This window comes from Chiloscyllium plagiosum, chromosome 18, assembly GCF_004010195.1.
Source record: "Chiloscyllium plagiosum isolate BGI_BamShark_2017 chromosome 18, ASM401019v2, whole genome shotgun sequence".
NCBI lineage: Eukaryota > Metazoa > Chordata > Chondrichthyes > Orectolobiformes > Hemiscylliidae > Chiloscyllium > Chiloscyllium plagiosum.
The window spans coordinates 1,524,998-1,546,674 of record NC_057727.1 but is presented as its reverse complement, the minus strand read 5'-3'; the positions used below and the strand labels follow the sequence as shown (position 1 = coordinate 1,546,674).

General features: G+C 46.2%; 1 protein-coding gene across 1 annotated transcript in view; it reads left to right on the top strand.

Moving 5' to 3' along the window:
* uroc1 (urocanate hydratase 1) overlaps positions 1–21,677 on the top strand; it is a 76,390-nt gene that overhangs the window by 23,994 nt on the left and 30,719 nt on the right. The window contains exon 8 of the mRNA XM_043708614.1: positions 1,904–1,977. Coding sequence (XP_043564549.1) covers positions 1,904–1,977 — 74 coding nt within the window. The remainder of the gene's footprint in view (positions 1–1,903; positions 1,978–21,677) is intronic.

The following is a 21,677-nucleotide window of genomic DNA, read 5'->3' as shown; positions in this document are numbered from 1 at the left end:
TTAAAGAGGAGAGCAGTCCCTGTGTATATTAAACAGGAGAGCAGTCCCTGTGTATATTAAAGAGGAGAGCAGTCCCTGTGTATATTAAAGAGGAGAGCAGTCCCCATGCAACATCTTGAGGCTAACATTTCTTGCTTTTCTTTTGTAGATGCATCACAGTTGGATCCCTCCTGTGATGTTAACTAGAATATCACAGTCCCCATTCAGTGTGTTCTCCTGACTGCACTCAGCTACCTGCTACCTCCAAACTACTGAGGCTTAACAGGAGAAATTAAATCATTCCTGGTGAATTCAAAAGTTGAGCAAGTGACAGTCTTAGATTAGATTACTTACAGTGTGGAAACAGGCCCTTCGGCCCAACAGGTCCACGCCGACCCGCCACCCAAACCCATTCTCCTACATTTACCCCTTCACCTAACACTACGGGCAATTTAGCACGGCCAATTCACCCGACCTGCACATTTTTGGATTGTGGGCAGAAACCAGAGCACCCGGAGGAAACTCACACAGACACGGGGAGAATGTGCAAACTCCACACAGAGATTCACCTGAGGCGGGAATTGAACCCAGGTCTCTGGCGCTGTGAGGCAGCAGTGCTAACCACTGTGCCACCGTGCCGCCCAGTCGCTTCCTCTCGCCTCCTCTCAGAGCACCATCAGGTGTATCAGTGACTTCTCCAGTCCTTAGCTGTCAGGTCTGTGAGAACAAGACTCCTCAGCTTGAATCCTGCTAAAGGGAAACATCAGGCAAGAACCCTGCTCCTAATCACTGCCTCATGACCCAGGCTTCACTGTCCGCTTACCACACAGTCCACCCTGCAACTCGGAGCATTGACAGGCAAAAAAACACACACACACACACACACACACACACGGACTACCTGTCAGGAATGGCCTTTCTGATGATAGCAAAGGTCAGTGTGGTGGGGGGTGGGAGCGGGGTAGAGAGCTTTCATTGTCCAGGGAATAATCTCCAGCTACAGCCAACAGTCTCTGAATGGAGGGAGAAAGAGGTAATTTCAGGCTAAACGTACCATGTTGTGTTTTGCAGCCTGTCTGATCCAGAGGATGTTGTCTGCGTATTGTTGTTTAACGTAACTGCTGGTTTCTGGAAGGCAGAGCAAGGGACAACAATGTCACAGTGAGATCTACACAACAGATGTAGAGAGGCATTTAGGACATGATTTATATTTCAGTCCAGAATTTCCTGATCCTGTCCGATATCTCATGGTCCCAGTGGATATTACTGGGTTGTCCCAGGAGACAACCCAGCTCTCAAGGCAGCTTCATTGTTCCGTGCTGTCCCTGTCCTGGGAGTGTTTGATGGGGGACAGTATAGAGGGAGCTTTACTCTGTATCTAACCCCGTGCTGTCCCTGTCCTGGGAGGTGTTTGATGGGGGACAGTGTAGAGGGAGCTTTACTCTGTATCTAACCCCATGTTGTCCCTGTCCTGGGAGTGTTTGATGGGGACAGTATAGAGGGAGCTTTACTCTGTATCTAACCCTGTGCTGTCCCTGTCCTGGGAGGTGTTTGAGGGAGGACAGTGTAGATGGAGCTTTACTCTGTATCTAACCCCATGCTGTCCCTGTCCTGGGAGTGGTTGATGGGTGACAGTATAGAGGGAGCTTTACTCTGTATCTAACCCCATGCCGTCCTGTCCTGGAAGTGTAATGATGTGACTTTGAAGAATAAATGTGCGTCTGGCAATGGTTCTGAGGACTCAGAATGAATTTAAAACAACACATTTGTTTGAAATTTGGTGTCACGTAATTCCTTCTGCCAAACTGATCCCATTTGCGGTGTTCCCCTTTTCATCCTCACCGATCCCCAATGGCCTTGACTCTTGAACTTTATTCTTTGGGAACTTAAAAGGGAAAAAAAAGGACAACTCAGTGTGTCTGAGGTGCTGATTGTGGTTAAGTTCCCTTCAGCTGTTGTTAAACCAGATGAACTTCTGTCACTTTCTTGTTCTCTGATGTTAACATCTGGAACTGTTGCTCTGGGATTTCAACTGAATCAAGCCAAAGATATTTCTGACTCTCTAATACATGAGGATTTAATAAGCTTCCATTAAGCGGTGACAAATTGTGTCCCGTTGTGAGCTTGCTATCGAGGAGAGAGTAAATTAACAAGTCCATTTGAATTTCAACTTTTCAGGGTTAGTTGACAGGAAATGATTGAGAACACTGCAGACTGAGACCAACGCCTGCATGTGATTAGAATCAATTGGCATTCAAATGTTACCTTTCGGCACTTAAATTTAACCTTTTGACATTTGAATGGTTTTACAAGCGTGCAACCTGTGGAAGTGTATTAATTTCTGCTAATAAAACCTGCTGAACATATTTTGGCAATAACAGAATTAGTCATAAATCTTGCAAGGAGGTTGCATGTTCCTTTGCTTTGTTATTGAGGTTTTTGTGGGTTTTTACCTTCTCCTGGCATAGGTCCAATTTCAGAATGTAAAGTACAACTGCAGAGGAGGCCATTCAGCCCACTGTCAGTGAACTGTCTCTTTGAAATGAATGATCCCATAGTTTAATGCGTTTCCTTCATCAAGAGGTCAGTATTCAGGAACATTTTTTTACATAACCATCTCTAGTCATAAGTTTCATAGAAACAATGGAAAAATTCCAAAAAAGCAAAAGAGATGGAATTCTGTTTTGAATGGGGATGGAACCAGATACCACCGCTGAGTGACTTTAACTCCCTTGGTAACTCCCAAGGACTGTTTTCCTGCATGTGTGCCAACTGGATTTACACATATTCCTGCAGATTTCATCAGATGACCTCCCAAACAGAAATGCCCCTCCCCACGATGCCACCATTAGTTGCCCAACAAGGCACATGGTCTCCCCTCAGCCAATTGGAAAACAGACAGGTCGCTGGCCAATCAGATGGTTCTTCCCTCCCAGTCAGCGTTTCCTTCCCTCATCCCAGGTGTTTACTAAATGAAAAAATAAGTAAAACACAATTATTTTAACATTCAATGGCATTACCACCACTGAAATCACACTATGAACAGAAACCCAACTGGACTCACCACATAAACACAACAGCTACAAGAGCAGATCAGAGGCTGGGTATCCTGTGGTGAGTAACTCCCCTCCTGACTCCCCAAAGTCTGTCCACCATCTACAAGGCACAAGTCAGGAGTGTGATGGAAGCCTCCCCACTTGCCTGGATGGGGGCAGCTCCAACAACACTCAAGAAACTTGACACCATCCAGGACAAAGCAGTTACTTGATTGGCACCATATCCACAAACATTCACTCCCTCTACCACTGACCCTCAGTATTAGCAGTTTCCAGCAACACATTTTTAAGCTCTGATCTCCAGCATCAGCAGTCCTCACTTTCTCCTAGTGTGTACCATCTACAAGATGCACTGTAGAAACTCACCAAAGACCCTCAGACAGCACCTTCCAAATCCATGACCACTTCCATCTAGAAGGAAAAGGGCAGCAGATACATGGGAACACCACCCGCTGCAAGTTCCCCTCCCAGCCACTCCCCATCCTGACTTGGAATTATATCGCCGTTTCTTCAGTGTCGCTGGGTCAGAATCCTGGAATTCCCTCCCTAAGGGCATTGTGGGTCTACCCTACAGCACATGGGCTGCGGCGGTTCATGAAGGCAGCCTTCTCAAGGGGCAACTAGTGACAGGCAACAACCTAGCCACTGATGCCCACATCCCATAAATAAATGAATAAAATAAACCTCCCGGACAGTTGGTAATCGATGTGCCTGTGGTAAGTTGTGCCCACCAGATCCTAACTACATGCAGGACACATTGTGGTCAGATGTTTCCTTGGGTCCAGCTCCAGCAGAGGCAGTGGGGATAAATAACTGGTGTGATCAATCTGAGAGATCCACAGCAGGGGGACGAATGGCCACATCCTCAGCTTCCTCCAGTTACTGCCAAAAACAACAGGTCGAAGCTACAGCTCAATGAGGGAGCGATGGGCACAATCGCCCTGTCCTGCTAGTCCCATTTATACAGAACCTTTCATGACCTCAGGACCCCTTTGTAGCCAATGACATCCCATTGAATCGTTGTTCTGTTGCACTTTAGGAAACATGGCAGCCTACTTTTCACAGCAAGCTCCAACAAAGAGTGACAATGACCACACAACCCGTTCTCATTATCTTCACTGAGGAATCCATATTGATCAGGACATGGGGCAGAACTCTGCTGCTCTTTGTCCAAGTAATGCCATGGGACCTTATACATCTACCTGAGAAGGTGGACAGCTTCTCAGGTTAATGGCTCATCTGAAGTTCAGCACTGTCAACAGTGCAGCGCTCCCTCAGTACTGCACTGGAGGCCGGTTTTAATTTAACTCACAATGTTGGAACTCAAAGGGGAGTGAATTGCCCGCTGGACCACAGCTGACAATCAATCTGTACACAGCACGATGCCACAAACTAGCAATGTTGAAATAATACAAGTATGATCCAGGAGGCAGAAGGATAAGCAGTTGTAAAGTGTAGAGCTCAAAGGGACCTAGGTATTCCTGTTGATAAGTGACTCAAGGGAAACATGCAGATTCAACGAGCTATTAGGAAGCTGTTAGCTAACAATATGTTAGTCTTTGAGTACAGGGGTGGTGTTTAGGAACTTACTTAGACTGAACCTGAAATACTGTGTGCAGCTTTGGTCTCCTTGTCACAGAATCACAGGAAGTGTTACAGTGCATCAGCTCTATTACTTATTGCCAGTCTCCTGTACGTATGCCATACCTTTGACCATTAGTTTTACCCAAATAACCATCCAAGACCCTCTTCAATGCCTCAAATGACCAAGAATGAAATTATTGCCAAAGAAGGACTGCAATGAGGGTTCCTCAGACTTGCTCCCAGGATAGTGAGACTGTCCTGTGAGGAGAAATAGGGCAAAAACTGGGCATGGATTCTCTAGAGTTTCAAAGAATGAGACAAGATCTCATTGAAAACCACAAAATATTGAAAGGGATAGAGAGGAAAGATGCGGGATCAGATGTTCCCACTGATGGGGTCAGTGAAGGTGGGGGGGGGGGGGGACAATTTAAAGATAAAGGGGATGCCACTTTGGTCTGAGATGAAGAGAAATTGGTTTTGCTAAGAAGGTTACAATTGTTTAGAATTCTCAAGTGGCTGCAGAGTCTCAGTCTTTGAGTCTGATTAAGGTTGAGGTTGATAGATTTCTGATTTTCAGGGGGGTATAGGGTTATGGGGATGGAGTGGGTAAAAGGCATTAAAACATTCAATTAGCCATGATCATAATGTCTGGTGAGGGCTGAATGGGCTGTTCCTGTTTCTATGAATATGGGTGAGGAAGCTGGGACACGCAGCTGTTTCCACTGGGTGCCTCTAGAGACAGCAGTCAGGGAGGCTTGGTGGACTCAAAACCTAAGGTGACCATGTGGAAGTAAAGTCCCAGATGATTTCAGTTTTTGCCAAATTAATCTGCAGGAAATTTCCGGGCTATGGTGATGCCTATGATGAACTGATAGCAAGAAGAGAGAAGAAATGGAAAGAAATCAAAAAACTTTGGAAACAAGGAGTTGGGAATGCACTAGCTTTTCTTTACCTGCTTCATGTGTGATCTCCTCCAGGACTCCAGTAGCAATGGCGTCGGTCTCCATCAGGTCAGCAGGGTCAGCTGAAGTACAAACCCAACGAAATGGCCCAAACCCCAGAGAGAAAATATCGCTGTAGGGCAGATAGAGAACATTTATAACATGGTACACCTCTTCAAGGTCACGGGAACTTCTCAACATCAACCGAAGGACGGGAGCGATACCAAGGGGGATATTGGAACAGGAGGAAACCAATCAGCACCTTGAGCCTATAACTTCATTCAATTTGGGATATTCCCTCTGGGATCTTGCCTGTTGATGTTGTGAAGCTGTCACACCAAAGGGCAGTGGAAATCCATTCCAACAAGAAAACAGTGGATCTCAGCGGTGAATGGAGTCAACAAGACCAATATTGATCAAGTTTTATTGATGAGGGCATCGGGTGATCTGGATCAAAGATGGAGGAATGGAGCTGAGTGATAGATCAACCATAATCTAATCTGTTTTATTCCTACACAGAGTGTGGGCATTGCTAATAAGGGCAGTGCTCCTGACAACAGGCAGGGTGGCTCAGTGGTTAGCACGGCTGCCTCACAGCACCAGGTTCCCGGGTTCAATTTCAGCCTCGGGCAACTGTCTGCATGGAGTTTGCACATTCTCCCCGTGTCTGCGTGGGTTTCCTCCAACAGTCCAAAGCTGTGCAGGTTAGGGTGGATTGGCCATGGGAAATGTGGGGTTAAGAGGATGGGTTTGGTGGGGCTGTGTTTGGGTGAAATGCTCTTTGGAGAGTCAGTGCATTCAATGGGCCAAATGACCTGGCTTGAATTTTAAGCTTCTTGCCTTCCACTACACCAGAGGAAATAATTTCATTCTAATTTAAGCCTTTTATCTTTGATACATCTTAGTGTCTCTGTCTGATGTCAGGGCTTCAGCTGGTCAAGTAAGTAGCTGACCACACTACCTCAGTACTGGCCCAGCCAGTGGCTCCCACATCCCCTGAACAAATAAAAGACCAAGTATGATACAGCATTATTGACAGTGCAGCTGCTGTAGGTTTAATTGTATTCTGCGCGCTGGGTTTAACTAATGTCTGGACAGCTCTTGAGGAGGTATCATTTGTACAGTGTGGCCCCAGTTGGCAAACCAGTTCATCTCTGTAGTCATGTCAGTGCAGAAAGAAGAGTCAAAGAAAAGGGAAGTGGCAGTGCTTGTGCCTCTTGGTTCGAATTCCATTCCACACAACCTATAAGTTACAGGAGCAAAATTAGACCATTTGGCCCATCAAATGTGCTCCACCATTCAATTGTTGCTGATATGTTTCTCAACCCCATTCTCCTGCCTTCTCCCTGTAACTCTTGATGCCATTACCAATCAAGAACCGATCTATCTCTGTCTTAAATACACTCAGTGACTTGGCCTCCACAGCCCTCTGTGGCAATGGGTTCCACAGATTCCCCACCCTCTGGCTGAAGAAATTCCTCCTTATCTCAGTCCTAACAGGTCATCCCTTCACTCTGAGACTGTGCCCTCGGGTCCTACTCTCTCCTACTAGTGGAAACATCTTCTCCATACCCACTGTATCCAGGGCTCTCAGTATTCTGTAAGTTTCAGTCAGATCCCTCATCATCTTTCCAAACTCCAAAGTACAGATTCAAAGTCCTCAACTGCTCCTTGTTTATCAAGCTTTTCATCCCCAGGATCATTCTTGTAAATCTTTTCTGGATCCCCTCCAACACTAACACATCCTTCCTTAGATATGGAGCCCAAACCTGCTCCAAATACAGTCTGTATAAAACCCTATACAGCCTCAGCAGTACACCCTACTCTTGTATTGACACATTCTCAAAATGAATACTAATATTATATTTACCTTCCTAATTACCAACTGAACCTGCATGTTAATCTTAAGAAAATCATGAACAAGAACTACCAAGTGCCTGTGTGCTTCAGATTTCTGAACCTCTATTCTTCCATCAAAGTGCATAATACCACACTTTCCCACACTGTATCCCATCTACCACTTCTTTATCCACTCCCCTAGCCTGTTCAAGTCCATCTGCAGCCTCCCTGCTTCCTCAACACTTAATGTTTTGAGTCCAGTGATCCTTCTTCAGAGCGATCAGCTCTGCTTTCTCTCCACAGTTGCTGCCAGACCTGCTAAGTTTTGTCAGAAATGGCTGGTTTTATTTTGGATTTCCAGTATCTGCAGTATGAAAGTTCCTGTTGAAGCCCCTTTCAGGAAGCACTTACCAGGACACAACAATACACTGTGTCAAAATAAATCCCCATGTTGCCTTTTGTATTTCAACCTTTACCATAATTGTGCCCCTCTGGGGAGTGACCCACCTCCCACTGCAAACAGCGTCTCTTTAAACAAAATTAAAGAACAACAGATGGATTATCTGACTAACTGTGAACATGACTGTGTGATTCCAAGAGCATGTGTATGTTTTGACGTTGTTAAAAAGTGCTCATCTTGGGCAGATGCCATTTGACTGAGGATCAAAACAAGTCATCCTTCCCTGATGCTGAATACGTGCTGATGTGCATTTTAATAGGATCCAGCATAATCTGAATGGAATTTAAGAAATCCAAGAATGAGACAAAACAATTTGATCCATCAGAGTTCAACTCTGTCAATCTGAACTCTCCCAGGCTTCTGCCCTGCAGCATTGTGAAACAATGGCCACTGTTGAGACTATACCCAGAGTCTAAATGTTAGAACCCCCAGCCCAGGCAAATGCCAGTCTCATCCCAGGGAGCTGCTGGGGGTTGGCGAGTCTGCCCATCAGCTGGGGATAGGGTGGGTAAGGGACAAGGTGTCATAGTGGGAAGGTGAGGGGAGTGGGAGCACCAGGGTGGGGGTGGAGAAGGGCCAAGCCTTAGGAAGGTTGGGTCTGATCACATTAAGAGTGAAACAGTGAGACCCCACTTTCCTGCTTAAGGTCCAAGCTCTCCTGGGCTGTCCTCTTGTTCCGTTAAAACGGGCCAGGTCTGTACCTTTAAGAGAGTCACATGACACCACGCCATGTGAGGATGCAATATAAACCATCCCCCCAGGTGCTGTGCTGTCTTATCTCCCCTTCCCCCAGTGCTTGAACAAAGCAACAGTGTAAACACAGCTCACAATGAGTTCCAGTCACTTATTTTCATAAAGTGCAGACATTCCTTCTACTGTACTTTAAAATACATTCCCATCTTCGTCCCCAGTAAAAACCTACAGAAAAATAAACAGGTGCACTCTTCACAAGTCCTTTGAAGAAATAGGTGACATAACCGGGCTCCATTATTATGGAGCTCCCTCCCGAATAGATCACAGCAGGTGGCAACCACACACCAACAACAAAGGCTCCACTTCCACCTGAGCTGGCAGCACTGCACAGAGCGTGAGGGCTTGGCGACTGTAAACACGTCAGCCAATGTGTTATCTGAGTGTATAGGGACAATGCATCTACACGTACCCTTGTACCTATTGTCCATGTCACCAGAAAAGGGTTCCCACTTTTTAAATGCAGAAAGGGGCATGTTGTATCACAGAATAGCTTCCACAGCAGACAGGCTTTAACATATTTAAGATGTTTCATGACATCACAACATGGTACAAAGGTAACCCTCCACCCCCCCCCCCCACCTTCACTCACTCTCAGTGTATAATGGAGTGAGTGTAGTGCCTTCAGTCAGTCAGCTATGTGTGTGTAATAACATCAGTAAACACAAAACCCCAGCCACATGAATAGGTTAGCAATATTACATTGGTGTTGTAAATTAATTTCAAGAAATCTGTCTCAGCAAGGATTCAATTCCCTGTGGGATGTGGTCTCAGCGAGACCAGGAGGGCTGCATTGTTCACCCAACATCAAATTAAGGAGCTTGTGGATGGCACAAAGGTCACGGGAAGACAATTTGAGGAATTTTGTGAGCTCCTGTACATACAATCACCACCGAGGGAGTATAAACTGCTGCACCTGCAGTGGTCTCACAGCAGTCACTCAGACCGAATCAAAACCGTTCATTGGGGTCAGAACAATGGGCCGCAATGACTTTCTGAGGGCAAGAAGGAACAGACAAGACAATCTACCTGCCAGTGATGGCCACATCCTGAGAATGAATGATTAAACATCAGGAAAGTGTACCCTGGCAGTTGGACTGAGAGCTGACTTCAGGTTGTCTGTAAGGTCAGTGTGTGGTACTCCTGTGTCTGAGCTGCAAGATTATGGATTTACTCCAAGGACACGAGTATAGACCGACTCATGTCACCTAAACAGATTGTTGGTCAGATTACGATTGTGGGATCTTGCTGCGTAAAAATAGGATGCAGGATTTCCTGAATTGCTAGCACTTCAAAAAGTACATCAGTGACGACAAAGCACTGGAATGACCAGAGTCACAGAAGTATTTATAAATACTTTAATGGCAGTGCCCTAACTCACCCCATTATGTGCTGGACATACGAGGGGAACTTGAATTCCAGTTTTCCACCTCCAGCTTTCTCCACATCAGCACCTGCAAGAGTTTTAAGTGAAAGGAACACTTTTGAACTCTATGTTTAAAGATCATCTGAAAGAGCAATTTTAGGACTAGGATATCAAAAATAGGCTAATTAAGGTACTCAGCACAGGAACAACACAGGGTTAGATGCAGAGTAAAGCCCCCTCTACACTGTCCCCCATCAAACATTCCCAGGACAGGGACAGCACAGGGTTAGATACAGAGTAAAGCTCCGTCTACACTGTGCCCCATCAAATACTCCCAGGGACAGGGACAACACGGGGTTAGATACAGAGTAAAGCTTCCTCTACGCTGTCCCCCATCAAACACTCCAGGACAGGGACAGCACGGGGTTAGATACAGAGTAAAGCTCCATCTACACTGTCCCCCATCAAACACTCTCAGGACAAGGACAGCATGGCGTTAGATACAGAGTAAAACTCTCTCTACACTGTCCCCCACCAAACACTCCCAGGACAGAGACAGCATGGGGTTAGATACAGAGTAAAGCTTCCCCTACACAATCAAAGATTTCAGGTAACCAGATGTTTTCTATGGACTGGACAGAACTAGTGGATTGATGGAAGTAGGAATGGATTCTAGAGGAGGAGCTGTTTGATAAATCAACCTTAAAGTGTCTGCTGTGACACAGACACGTGTATTACATTTCCCACAAGACACAACAGAATTAGATGTCTTTAAATCAAACTCGGGAGCTTTGCCATTTGCAAATTGGTGACAGATCACACTCTCGTAGTTGACCGTAAGGTTTGGGGCCGGCTGTGGGTGAGCAGTGAATAGGTCATTTTGGGGGTGGACTGAAATACTGTCTTCCTCAATCTTTGACCTCCCAAGCAAATCCCTGTGAGCTGTCTGCAGCAGCTGGGTTTGTTAGATTAATGGAAACAACTCAAATCATTCACTGTTGAGGACAGATACAGTCAGAAATCACTGGTGAAGGGCTCATGCCTGAAACTTTGATTCTCCTGCTCCTCGGATGCTGCCTGATCTGCTGTGCTTTTCCAGCAGCACACTCGCGACTCTGATCCCCAGCATCTGCAGACCTCACTTTCTTCTAGACATACTCAGAAGTCACACAACATCAGGTTATAGTCCAACAAGTTTATTTGAAATCACAAGCTTTCGGAGCACTGCCCCTTTGTTAAGTGAAGTCCTCATGTGTCTGGAGGACAGACATGTACCAGACAGGTATCAACAAAAGGGATGCATTTATATAGAGCCTTTTAAAAAACACCAGGACTTCATAAAGCACCAGTTAAATTTAGTTAGAAGTTGCAAGGTAAAAAGCAAGGACGGTGGTTTAGTAGAGTGAGGCAGAGAGTGTGTGGGTGAGCAAACTACAGTAAATACACCCAGGTGATCATATCAGATTCTTGCAGTCAAAGCAGTGGGACCAGAACTCTTCAATTTAAAGTAAATGAAAAAGAAATCTAATCCAGACACAGAAAGAATTTTTTTTATCAAAGAGTGATGAAGGCCTTGGAATAATCTGTCAGACACAGCCAGTCAGTTACAGTCAATCACTGGGTTTTAGGATATTGCTGGATGCCGGGTTGTCTGAGGGAGGATTTGAAAAGACTGAGAACTAATGGCCATTTCTCATCCTGGATTATTATCTGAATTCGTGATGGGCACAGAGATTAAAACCAAATATTGTGAGGTGAGGCCCAATTATCTCCTGGACGACAAATTCCCAAAGTTCTCTGATGAGAGGTCACGAACTGGAGCATTTACTGTTTTCTCTCTCTCACAGACTCTGCCAGACCTCATAGTCACAGGTCATTCAGCATAGAACCAGGCCCTTCAGTCCATCATATCTATGCCGACCAACAAACACCAAACCACACTACTCCCATTAGCCAGCACTTGCTCCATAGCCTACTGTGCCCTGCCATTGTAAATGCTCATCCAGATGCTCCTTAAATGCTGTGGGAGTACCTGCCCCCACCACCCTCTCAGGCAGCACGGTCCATATTTCTACCACCCTCTGGATAAAAAATCTTTTCCTCAGGTTTCCTCTAAACCACTTGTTCCTCACCTTTAACTTATCCCCTCAGGTCTTAGATAAGTCTGCCGTGGGGAAAAGATTCTCACAATCTACTCTGTCTGTGCCTCTCATAATTGTGTAAACCTCAGTCAGATCCCCCTCAGCCTCCTCTGCTCCAGGGAAACCAATCCCAGCCCATCCTGTCTCTCCTCATAACTGAGACTTTCCATCCCAGGCAACATCCTGGTGAATCTCCAGTGTAATTGTGTCTTTCCGATAGTGTGGGGACCAGAACTGCACACAGTATTCCATCTGTATCCTCACTAATGTTTTATAAAGTTGTAACAAAACTTCCTCGTTCCTATATTCCCTGTCCCGGCTACTGAAGACAATTATCCTGTATGCAGCTCCCAGTGCTGACATCTTCAGGGATCTATGGACTTGTACACCAAGCTCCCCTTGTTCCTCAGTACTCCCTAGGGATTTACTATTGTGTAAATCCTTCCATTATTAAACCTCACAAAGTGCATCACCTCATATTTATTTGGATTAAATTCCATCTGCCATTGCTCTGCCCAATTTACCAGCTGATCAACATCAGACTGTAGCCTGAGACCATCCTCCTCACTATCAACATCATCCACTGATTATTGTAGAACCTGTTGAGTTTCTCCTGCGTTCTCGGTTTCTGTCCCAAAAAAGCTGACCCCTGTTTACATTTCACTCACCTGCTCTCTTGGCTTCCAGTAGGAAAGCATTCCCGTAATCCCAGAAAAACATCCCCTTCTCCGACAGTTTGTTGATGGCAGTCACTTGTCGCCGTAGACTTTAATGAAGGAAAGAAACGGATTTAGAATCGAAATATTCCACAAACATGGCAAATCCACCACCGCCATCACCAGCCGCCTCACTCCGATCAGTCACCTTCATCAACAGGAGAGGAAATAACACCTGGAGAAAAGGCCATTTGACCCACAGAACCACTGCCAGAAATAGCCCCAATTACATTCTCCCCCCCATCACTGACTCTACCCACCCATACACTCCCCTCTGGGAGGTGGCTCTCACTGTTGGGGACCTTCCTCCTTGGGGATAGGATGTATTCCATGCTGATTCCCCTTCACACTGCCTTACCTTTCCTGGACAAGACTGCGGAATGTTTTCGGGTCAGTGTGCATCATCTGATTGGCTGCCTCGAAGGTGAGCTGTGCGGGGTAGTAACCTCCGCTGAACGGGTTGTGGCAGGACGTCTGATCCGAGCCCAGATCCACCAGGAGCTCTCCGGTCTGCTCACACTCCTGCACCAGCCGCTCCCTGTCAGCACAATGGCATTTCAAAGATCTCCTTTATTCATAACAATCTGTACATCCAAACATACTCACTAAAGCAGTTCAGTTCTTGACAGTAGCACACCCCTTGTACAGGATGTTGGTGAGGCCAACACTTAGAGGATTGTGTTCAGTTTTGGTCACCTTGCTACAGGAAGGATGTTGTTAAACTGGAAAGAGAGTGCAGGAGAAATTTACAAGGATGTTGTCAGGACTCAATGATCTGAGTGATAGGGAGAGGTTGGACACTTTATCATTAGAGTGTGGGAGACTGAGGGGGGGATCTTACAGAGGTGTATAAGAAGATGAGCGGCATGGACAGGGTGAATACACTCAGTTTTTTTTCCCCAGGGTTGGGGAATCATGGACTAGAGGGCACCAGTTTAAGGTCAGGGGGGATAGAATAAAAGGGGACCTGAGGGGAAACGTTTTTACACAGAGGGTGGGACGTATATGGAATGAGCTGCCAGCGGAAGCTGTTGAGGCTGGTACATTAACAACATTTAAAAGGCATTTGGACAAATACAGAGGAACCTCGATTATCCATCTTTTGATTAACCAAACTTCAGATCATCCAAAAAAGATCGGAAGATCCCAATGCGTGGCCAATTATGTTATCTGGCATCAATGAGCTGGAATTTGATTAACCGAACGCAATTCTGCCTGCCTGAGTCCTTCGGATAATCAAGGTTCCTCTGTACATTGATAGGAAAGGATAAGAAGGATATGGGCCAAGTGCAGGTAAATGGGGTTAGTGTGGATGGGCATTTTGGTCGGCATGGACCAGTTTGGGCCAAAGGGCCTGTCTCTGAGCTGTCAGACTCTATGACTCTATGTGCAGAAACAAACAAACATTGGAATTTGACTCTATCCAACAAATAAACCAAAGGCATTTCTTATTTGTCCAAGACTATATTTATACATATGTGAGGCACCTAGAGAGTCCAATAACTGAATAGATCTCCATTTAACTTTGGCAGGAAGACCTCAGACCATGCACCTCAGGAGCAGCTGCCCCAAGCTTTAGTGCATTCCTCAGCATGTACTCCAGGACCTGAGAATGTGCCAGTCTGCAATACCCGGTTGAGGTCAACCTCTTGTTCTGGAAGATCATAAAAAGGGTTCTCCCAAAGTGGGGTAGTAAGACATACCTTTGAGTTGTTGGTTTGGAGTCAAACTCCAAGGTTTGTTTGAAACAAAAACAGAGGTTGCTGGAAAAGCTCAGCAGGTCTGGCAGCATCTGTGAAGAGGAATCAGAGTTAACGTTTCAGTGACCCTTCCTCAGAACCTCCAAGGTTTGTCTGTTTCTTCATATGTCACTGTACAGAACCAAACTGCTTTAGTGACTATGTAGGTATATAAAGATTTTCATGAATAAAGGATACTTTTTGAAATAAGAAAAGTCAGTGCAATGGAATTGTTAGATTTTGTAGAGCTCAACACCATCTGCTCCTGTAGCTCACCTTGCAATACCATGGGCTTTGGGAGAACAAGTGTCTCATCTTCACCCTCCTGTGTAGTTGCTCCACATCCCTTTTCCTGCTAGCAGTCCCATCCCTTCGGCCAGCTGCCTCCCAGTTTACTGATTCTTGCCAGCTTCCAACTTTTGGTTCCACTGCCCCGTAATTAACTTCTATTTCCTCACCCTCCTTCACCAGAAAAACTGGTTTCCTCAGTATCTGACAGACACTCTATATATCGGACAACCAGTGGCTGGTTGATTAGCACTGCTGCCTCAGAGCACCAGGGACCCAGGTTCGATTGTTTTTGTGGAGTTTGCAAATTCTCTCCATGTCTGCACATGTTTCCTCCGGGTGCTCCGATTTCCTCCCACAGTCCAAAGATGTGCAGGTTAGGGTGGATTGGCCAGGCTAAATTGCCCACAGTGTCCAGGGATGTGTAGGTTAGGTGGGTTAGCCATGGAGATTGTAGGGTTACAGGGGTAGGATAGGGGATGGGTTGCTCTTCAGAGGGTTAGTGTGGACTTGAAGGACTGAATGGCTTGCTTCCACACTGTAGGGAGTCTGTGATTGCTGTAGGGATACACTGAGGTTACAGGACAGTGACATGCCATTCAATCCATGTGTCTGTACTGGACTTTACCCCCCCCCCCCCAGCAGATGGGCAAACACACTTATCAACAACCCCTCTCCCCTCCTCTCATCTCTCTTCATCACGCTCCATCATCCTTCCCTTAGACTGCTGTACATATTCGCAGTTTCCAATCCAATTTTCAATGTTGTCCCAGTTTCAGGGCCAGCCTTGGGAATGAATCCCACAGCTTTGCCACTCTCTGTGAGAGGGCGATTTTCCAGTTTCTCAGATTGAAATCCCGGATACGGAATCCTGTGGCATTGGCCCCCAAGACCCACCTTTGTTAATGACCCCATGACAACTGGACACCACCTGCTTGTATCTACCCTGACCCTTCACTTCCCTCTGTTTAAAGAACATTGTCTGATTATCCCTTGATTGTAATGTTCTAATAAGAACCGACCGAGAATAGAAAGTGCCTTAGATAGAAGGGTGAGGAAGAGGGACAGAAAGGATTAGGGAGAGCATTCCAGAGCTTGGGATTGGTGTAATTGAAGGCCGGGGTGGCAATGGTGAAGTGATTAGCATTGAGAAACTCTAAAACATCAGAATAGGGAGGGGTGTAGGGGCTGGAGGGGGTTACAGAGATAGGGAGGAGTGTAGGGGCCGGATGGAGTTATAGAACTAGGGAGGGGGTGTAGGGTCTGGGGAGGAGTGTGACAGTGGTGGGGTGTGAGTCAGTGCATGTAGAGGTGAATAGGGAATGATGTAGACTGGGAAGGATGATGGAGCATGATGAAGAGAGATGAGAGGGGTGGAGAGGGGGTTGTTGATAAGTGTTTGCCCATCTGCTGGGGGGGGGGGGGGGGGTATAGTCCAGTACAGACGTATGGATTGAATGGCAGGTAATGGAGTAAAAACAATGACTGCAGATGCTGGAAACCAGATTCTGGATCAGTGGTGCTTGAAGAGCACAGCGGTTCAGGCAGCATCCGAGGACAGGCAAGTCCAGTCCAGAGGTAACAATGAAAGCTGAGATTTCTGTAGCTCAGACCAGGGTAGGGTCGGGTGATAATGTAGTGCATGGTCTCTTTGATGGCACGTATCTGAGATAGAACTGTTGGGGGATTGTAAGCACTCAGACCATCTCCTGAAAGCTGGCAGTGAGAGGGAATGGAGTCAGTGGCTCGGAATCAGTTCCTGTGGCTCTGTGTCTGCAAAGTCCAGCATTCTGTCAATGTGTAACTCCTAACTCCTAACAGCAACAAAGACTTGCATTTATGTAGCAACTTTCACCACCTCAGGATATCCCGAAGAATAACTAATGAACTCGGTTTGAAATGTGATCACTGTTGGAATGTAAGAAAATGTGGTAACCAATTTGTGCACAGTGAGATCCCAAAAGCTCTGACCTAGCTCTCTGCGAGAGAGGCACCACTGAAACATTAGTTGTTGTTGTGAAAGGAATCAGCAGCAGATATGAAGACGGTTAAAACGGCAAGTTTAGATTAGATTACTTACAGTGTGGTAACAGGCCCTTCGGCCCAACAAGTCCACACCGACCCCCCACCCAGACCCATTCCCCTACATTTACCCCTTCACCTAAAACTACAGGCAATTTAGCATGGCCAATTCACCTAACCTGCACATTTTTGGATTGTAGGAGGAAACCGGAGGAAACCCATGCAGACACGGGGAGAATGTGCAAACTCCACACAGTCAGTCACCTGAGGCGGGAATTGAACCCGGGTCTCTGCGCTGTGAGGCAGCAGTGCTAACCACTGTGCCACCCTGTCGCCCAGTGAGCTCCCTGGTTCTAGGGACCAAGTAGAACAGCAAAGAGGTTAGACTGAACTGTTCTGAGTCAATGTAATACAGGAAGCAAACAGTGTAAATGGCAACCCATGGATCAAAGACCCGAACATTTCCTAATCTTTGGAATCTAATTCCTAGCACCTACCAGAGATCCACCACATTACCATGGTAACCAAGGCTCAGGGCTGTCTTCTTCTGTCGAGCCTCCCTGAAATTCAGAAAAAGAACAAACGTTGAGTTTGTCAGGTTCAAACGTTTACATTTTGAATGAATCTACCAATCTGATGGGATTGACTAAAATATCATGCCCAGAGGTGGGGAGAGCAATTCATTGCAGTATGTTGTGAATCTCAGCAGGCACTTTAAGAGTACTTTATACAACACATGTCTCTGTAAGTACAAACTGTCAGTGAGTCAGTCTGGTCAGTCAGTACAAACCAGTTCAGTCAGTTCACTATTTACATCGAGTCATAGAGTCCTACAGCACAGAGACAGGCCCTTTGGCCCAAACTGGTCCATGCCGACCAAAATGTCCATCCACGCTAACCCCATTTCCCTGCATTTGGTCCGTATCCTTTTAAACATTTCCTTTCCATGTATTTGTCCAAGTGTCTTCTGCCGATGCAATAAGAAGCAAAGTAACTAAAATGTATGTGAGAGACTGAAATCGCACATCGATGCACACGTTCATAAACATCAGTCAGTGCAGCTCCAACAACACTCAAGAAGCTCAACACCATCCAGGCCAAAGCAGCCCAGTTGACACCAACACTCAGTAGCAGCAGTGTGTACCATCTACAAGATGCACTGCAGAAATTCACTATAGATCCTCAGACAGCACCTTCCAAACCCACTACCACTTGCATCTAGAAGGACAAGGGCAGCAGAAAAATGGGAACACCATCCCCTGCAAGTTCCCCACCAAGCCACTCCCCATCCTGACTTGGAAATATATCACCGTTCCTTCCATGTCATGCAGTCATAGAGATGTACATCACGGAAACAGACCCTTTGGTCCAACCCATCCATGCTGACCAGATATCCTAACCTAATCTAACCACATTTGCCAGCACCTGGCCCATATCCCTCCAAACCCTTCCTATTCATATACCCATCCAGATGCCTTTAAAATGCTGTAATTGTACCAGCCTCCACCACTTCCTCTGGCAGCTTATTCCATACACGTACCATCTCTGTGTGAAAATTTGCTCCTTAGTTTTCTTTTATACCTTTCCCCTCTCACGCTAAACCTATGCCCTCTAGTTCTGGACTCCCCACCCCAGGGAAAAGACCTTGTCTGTTTATCCTATCCATGGTCCTCATGATTTTATAAACCTCTATAAGGTCACCCCTCAGCCTCCGACGCTCCAGGGAAAACAGCTCCAGCCTGTTCAGCCTCTCCCTATAGCTCAAATCCTCCAACCCTGGCAACATCCTTGTAAATCCTTTCTGAACCCTTTCAAGTTTCACAACATCTTTCCGACAGGAAGGAGACTAGAATTGCACGCAATCTTCCAACAGTGGCCTAATGAATGTCCTGTACATCCGCAACATGACCTCCCAACTCCTGTACTCAATACTCTGACCAATAAAGGAAAGCATACCAAACGCCTTCTTCACTATCCCAATGACCTGCGACTCCACTTTCGAGGAACTATAAACCTCGCTAGGTCAAAATCCTGGAAATCCCTCCCTATAGGCATTGCAATATACAAATATGTGACAGTCCCTGATTATTTGCTGTACCTGCAGAATAACCTTGTGTGACTGCCATGGGACACCCAGAACCCCCTCAGAGCTCTGCATCCTCTCCCCATTTCGGTAACATGCTTTCTCTTTATTCTTTTTGCCAAGTGGACAATAGCTTTCCCATTGGACACCATTTTCCAGACCTTTGTCCACTCAGCTTAATTTATCTCTATCCCTTTGTGGCTTGGTAAGTCCCCTCCACAACTTGTAGAGCTGCGGGAGTCAGACCGATAACCGGTGAGGCTGTGGAGGAATTTAAACACAAGGAGAAGATTTTTTAAATTGTGCTTTATTGGACAGAGAGCTGATGAAGGTCAGTGAGCACAGGAGCTCGTAGCTGAACTGGACTTTATGTGAATTCGGACACAGGCAGCTGGAAACTGGAGCAAAGGCCACAATCAGATCTTGAGATTAGATTGGATTCCCTACAGAATGGAAACAGGCCCTTCGGCCAACAAGTCCACACCGACCTCCGAAGAGCAACCCACCCAGACCTATTCCCCTACATTGACCCTTGATTAATGTAACTAACACTACAGGCAATTTAGTATGGCCAATTCACCTAACCCGCACATCTTTGGATTGTGGGAGGAAACCGGAGCACCCGGAGGAAACCCACACAGACACGGGGAGAATGTACAAACTCGGCACAGACAGTTGCCCAAGGTGGGAATTGAACCCGGGTCCCTGGCACTGTGAGGCAGCAGTGCTAACCACTGAGCCACCATGCCGCCATCTTAGTGAATGGCAGAACAGGGTTGAGGGGCCAAATGGCCCACGCTTATTTGTAATTTTTGTGCTGAATCTGATCAGTTGCAGTTGACAGACAGTGGATGAATGAGAGAGTAACACAATGGAAAAAAGAGAGAGAGAGAGAGAGGGAGAGGAAGGAAGATGGAGGATGGTGATAGGGGCTGAAATTAGTTTCTATTGAAAGTCATCCACCCAGTTTACATGACAGCCAATGCCCTTCCCAGTGAACATTCTGACAGAGATAAATCTCACCCACTGCGGCCGGACCTGACTTAGGAAGGGGTGAGGTTGCAGGGACACAAGTGAATCACCCAGAGAAGGAGAAAAGGAAACAAGGAGACCGAGAGGGAGAAGGAGAGAAAGAGATAGAGAGAAAAGAGAAGTAACTGAGAAAGGCAGTGGGCTAGATGAGAGACCAAGTTCATGTTATTTCTGACCCAGCTTGAATTGGATTCGCGAAGCCTCTCTCTGTGGACTCCACCTTGTGTGACTGGAAATAATTAACGCAAAAGGAACTTATAGGATTCTTTTCGCAACTGGCATGCAACAGCAAGTTGATGTTTCACAAAAACATTCCATCTGTCTAATCCACTTTTCCTTCACATCTAACATTAAAGGAATGTTTCCGTCCGCTGCATCTATTCCAGATGTACTGTCGGCACTGGGCACTCCCTCGCTCAGTGCCTACAGTCCCTTTAGCCCAGTTGCAAAAATCCGAAGCCACTTATTATCAGGGCCCATTGTAGGAGAGTGTGGGCTGCACGCCATCCCACTGGAGCCTGAGAGACCTACCAGCCTCCAATCTCTGCTTTAGATTCCTGGTTCACTGGGTCCATTGTTTCTGGGGACAGTGGGATCCAAACAATTTCCGACAGGTTGCATCTGAACCGGAACGGGGCCAGAGATCCCCGGGAAGGTGTGAGAAGATGGTTGGGGGGGGTAGGAGGTGGTGTTTGGTGGTTTCAGGGGTGGGGAGGTGGTTAAACTGATTTGGCAGGGGAGTGGAATACAGAGTGAAGGTCCAGTCCAGGGTGATGCACACACACACAATCTGCAAAAGAACCAAGTCAGTCTGGGAGACAGTGAGAATAAAGACAACTTATGGCACAAAGAGAGAATGGCAAGGCTGGGTGGTATATATTTTAATTCCAAGTTTTGCGAGTAACGCAAGTGAGTTGAGGGTTGATTATCCCACGGGGATGTGGGATATCACAGAGATACTGTCGAGGATTGGCAACTCAATATTCCAGGGTTTGGGTTACATGGGGAAGAGGTTTGAGGGTTTCAGGGCCGGAGCAGGGAGTGTAAAAGAGAAGATGGTGCCACAATATTCATCAAAGAATCAATTTCTGCAGGAAGGAGCCTTGTGGACCAGACTAAACCCCCTTCAAGTTCAGAGTGGTGCTGGAAAAGCACAGCAGGTCAGGCACCATCCGAGGAGCAGGAAAATCGCAGTTTTGGGCAAAAGCCTTTCATCAGAATTCCTGATGAAGGGCTTTTGCCCGAAACATCGATTTTCCCGCTCCTCAGATGCTGCCTGACCTGCTGTGCTTTTCCAGCACCACTCTAATCTTGACTCTGATCTCCAGCATCTGCAGTCCCCACTTTCACCTAAACTCCTTTCAAACCTATCAAGGAGATAGTTTAGACCCTAACAAGTGTAAATTGATTGTTACACTACTCGGCTTTAAACAAAACACATTTTATTCTTACCCTATAGTTAATGTACAAACAAAAGAAAGAAGAATTGGTATAATCTTTAACTCTGTTGGAAAACTTAACAGAATCATAGATTATTTAACAACTAAACAGCAAGTGTTCTGATATAGTAATAGCCCACAAACACTCCCTTGGCAAAGACAAATACAGTAAAATAGATTGAATCACATACGGTTCTGGCAGCAGGAAACGAACCCCAGCTTTTAGCCGTAACAGAGAGAGA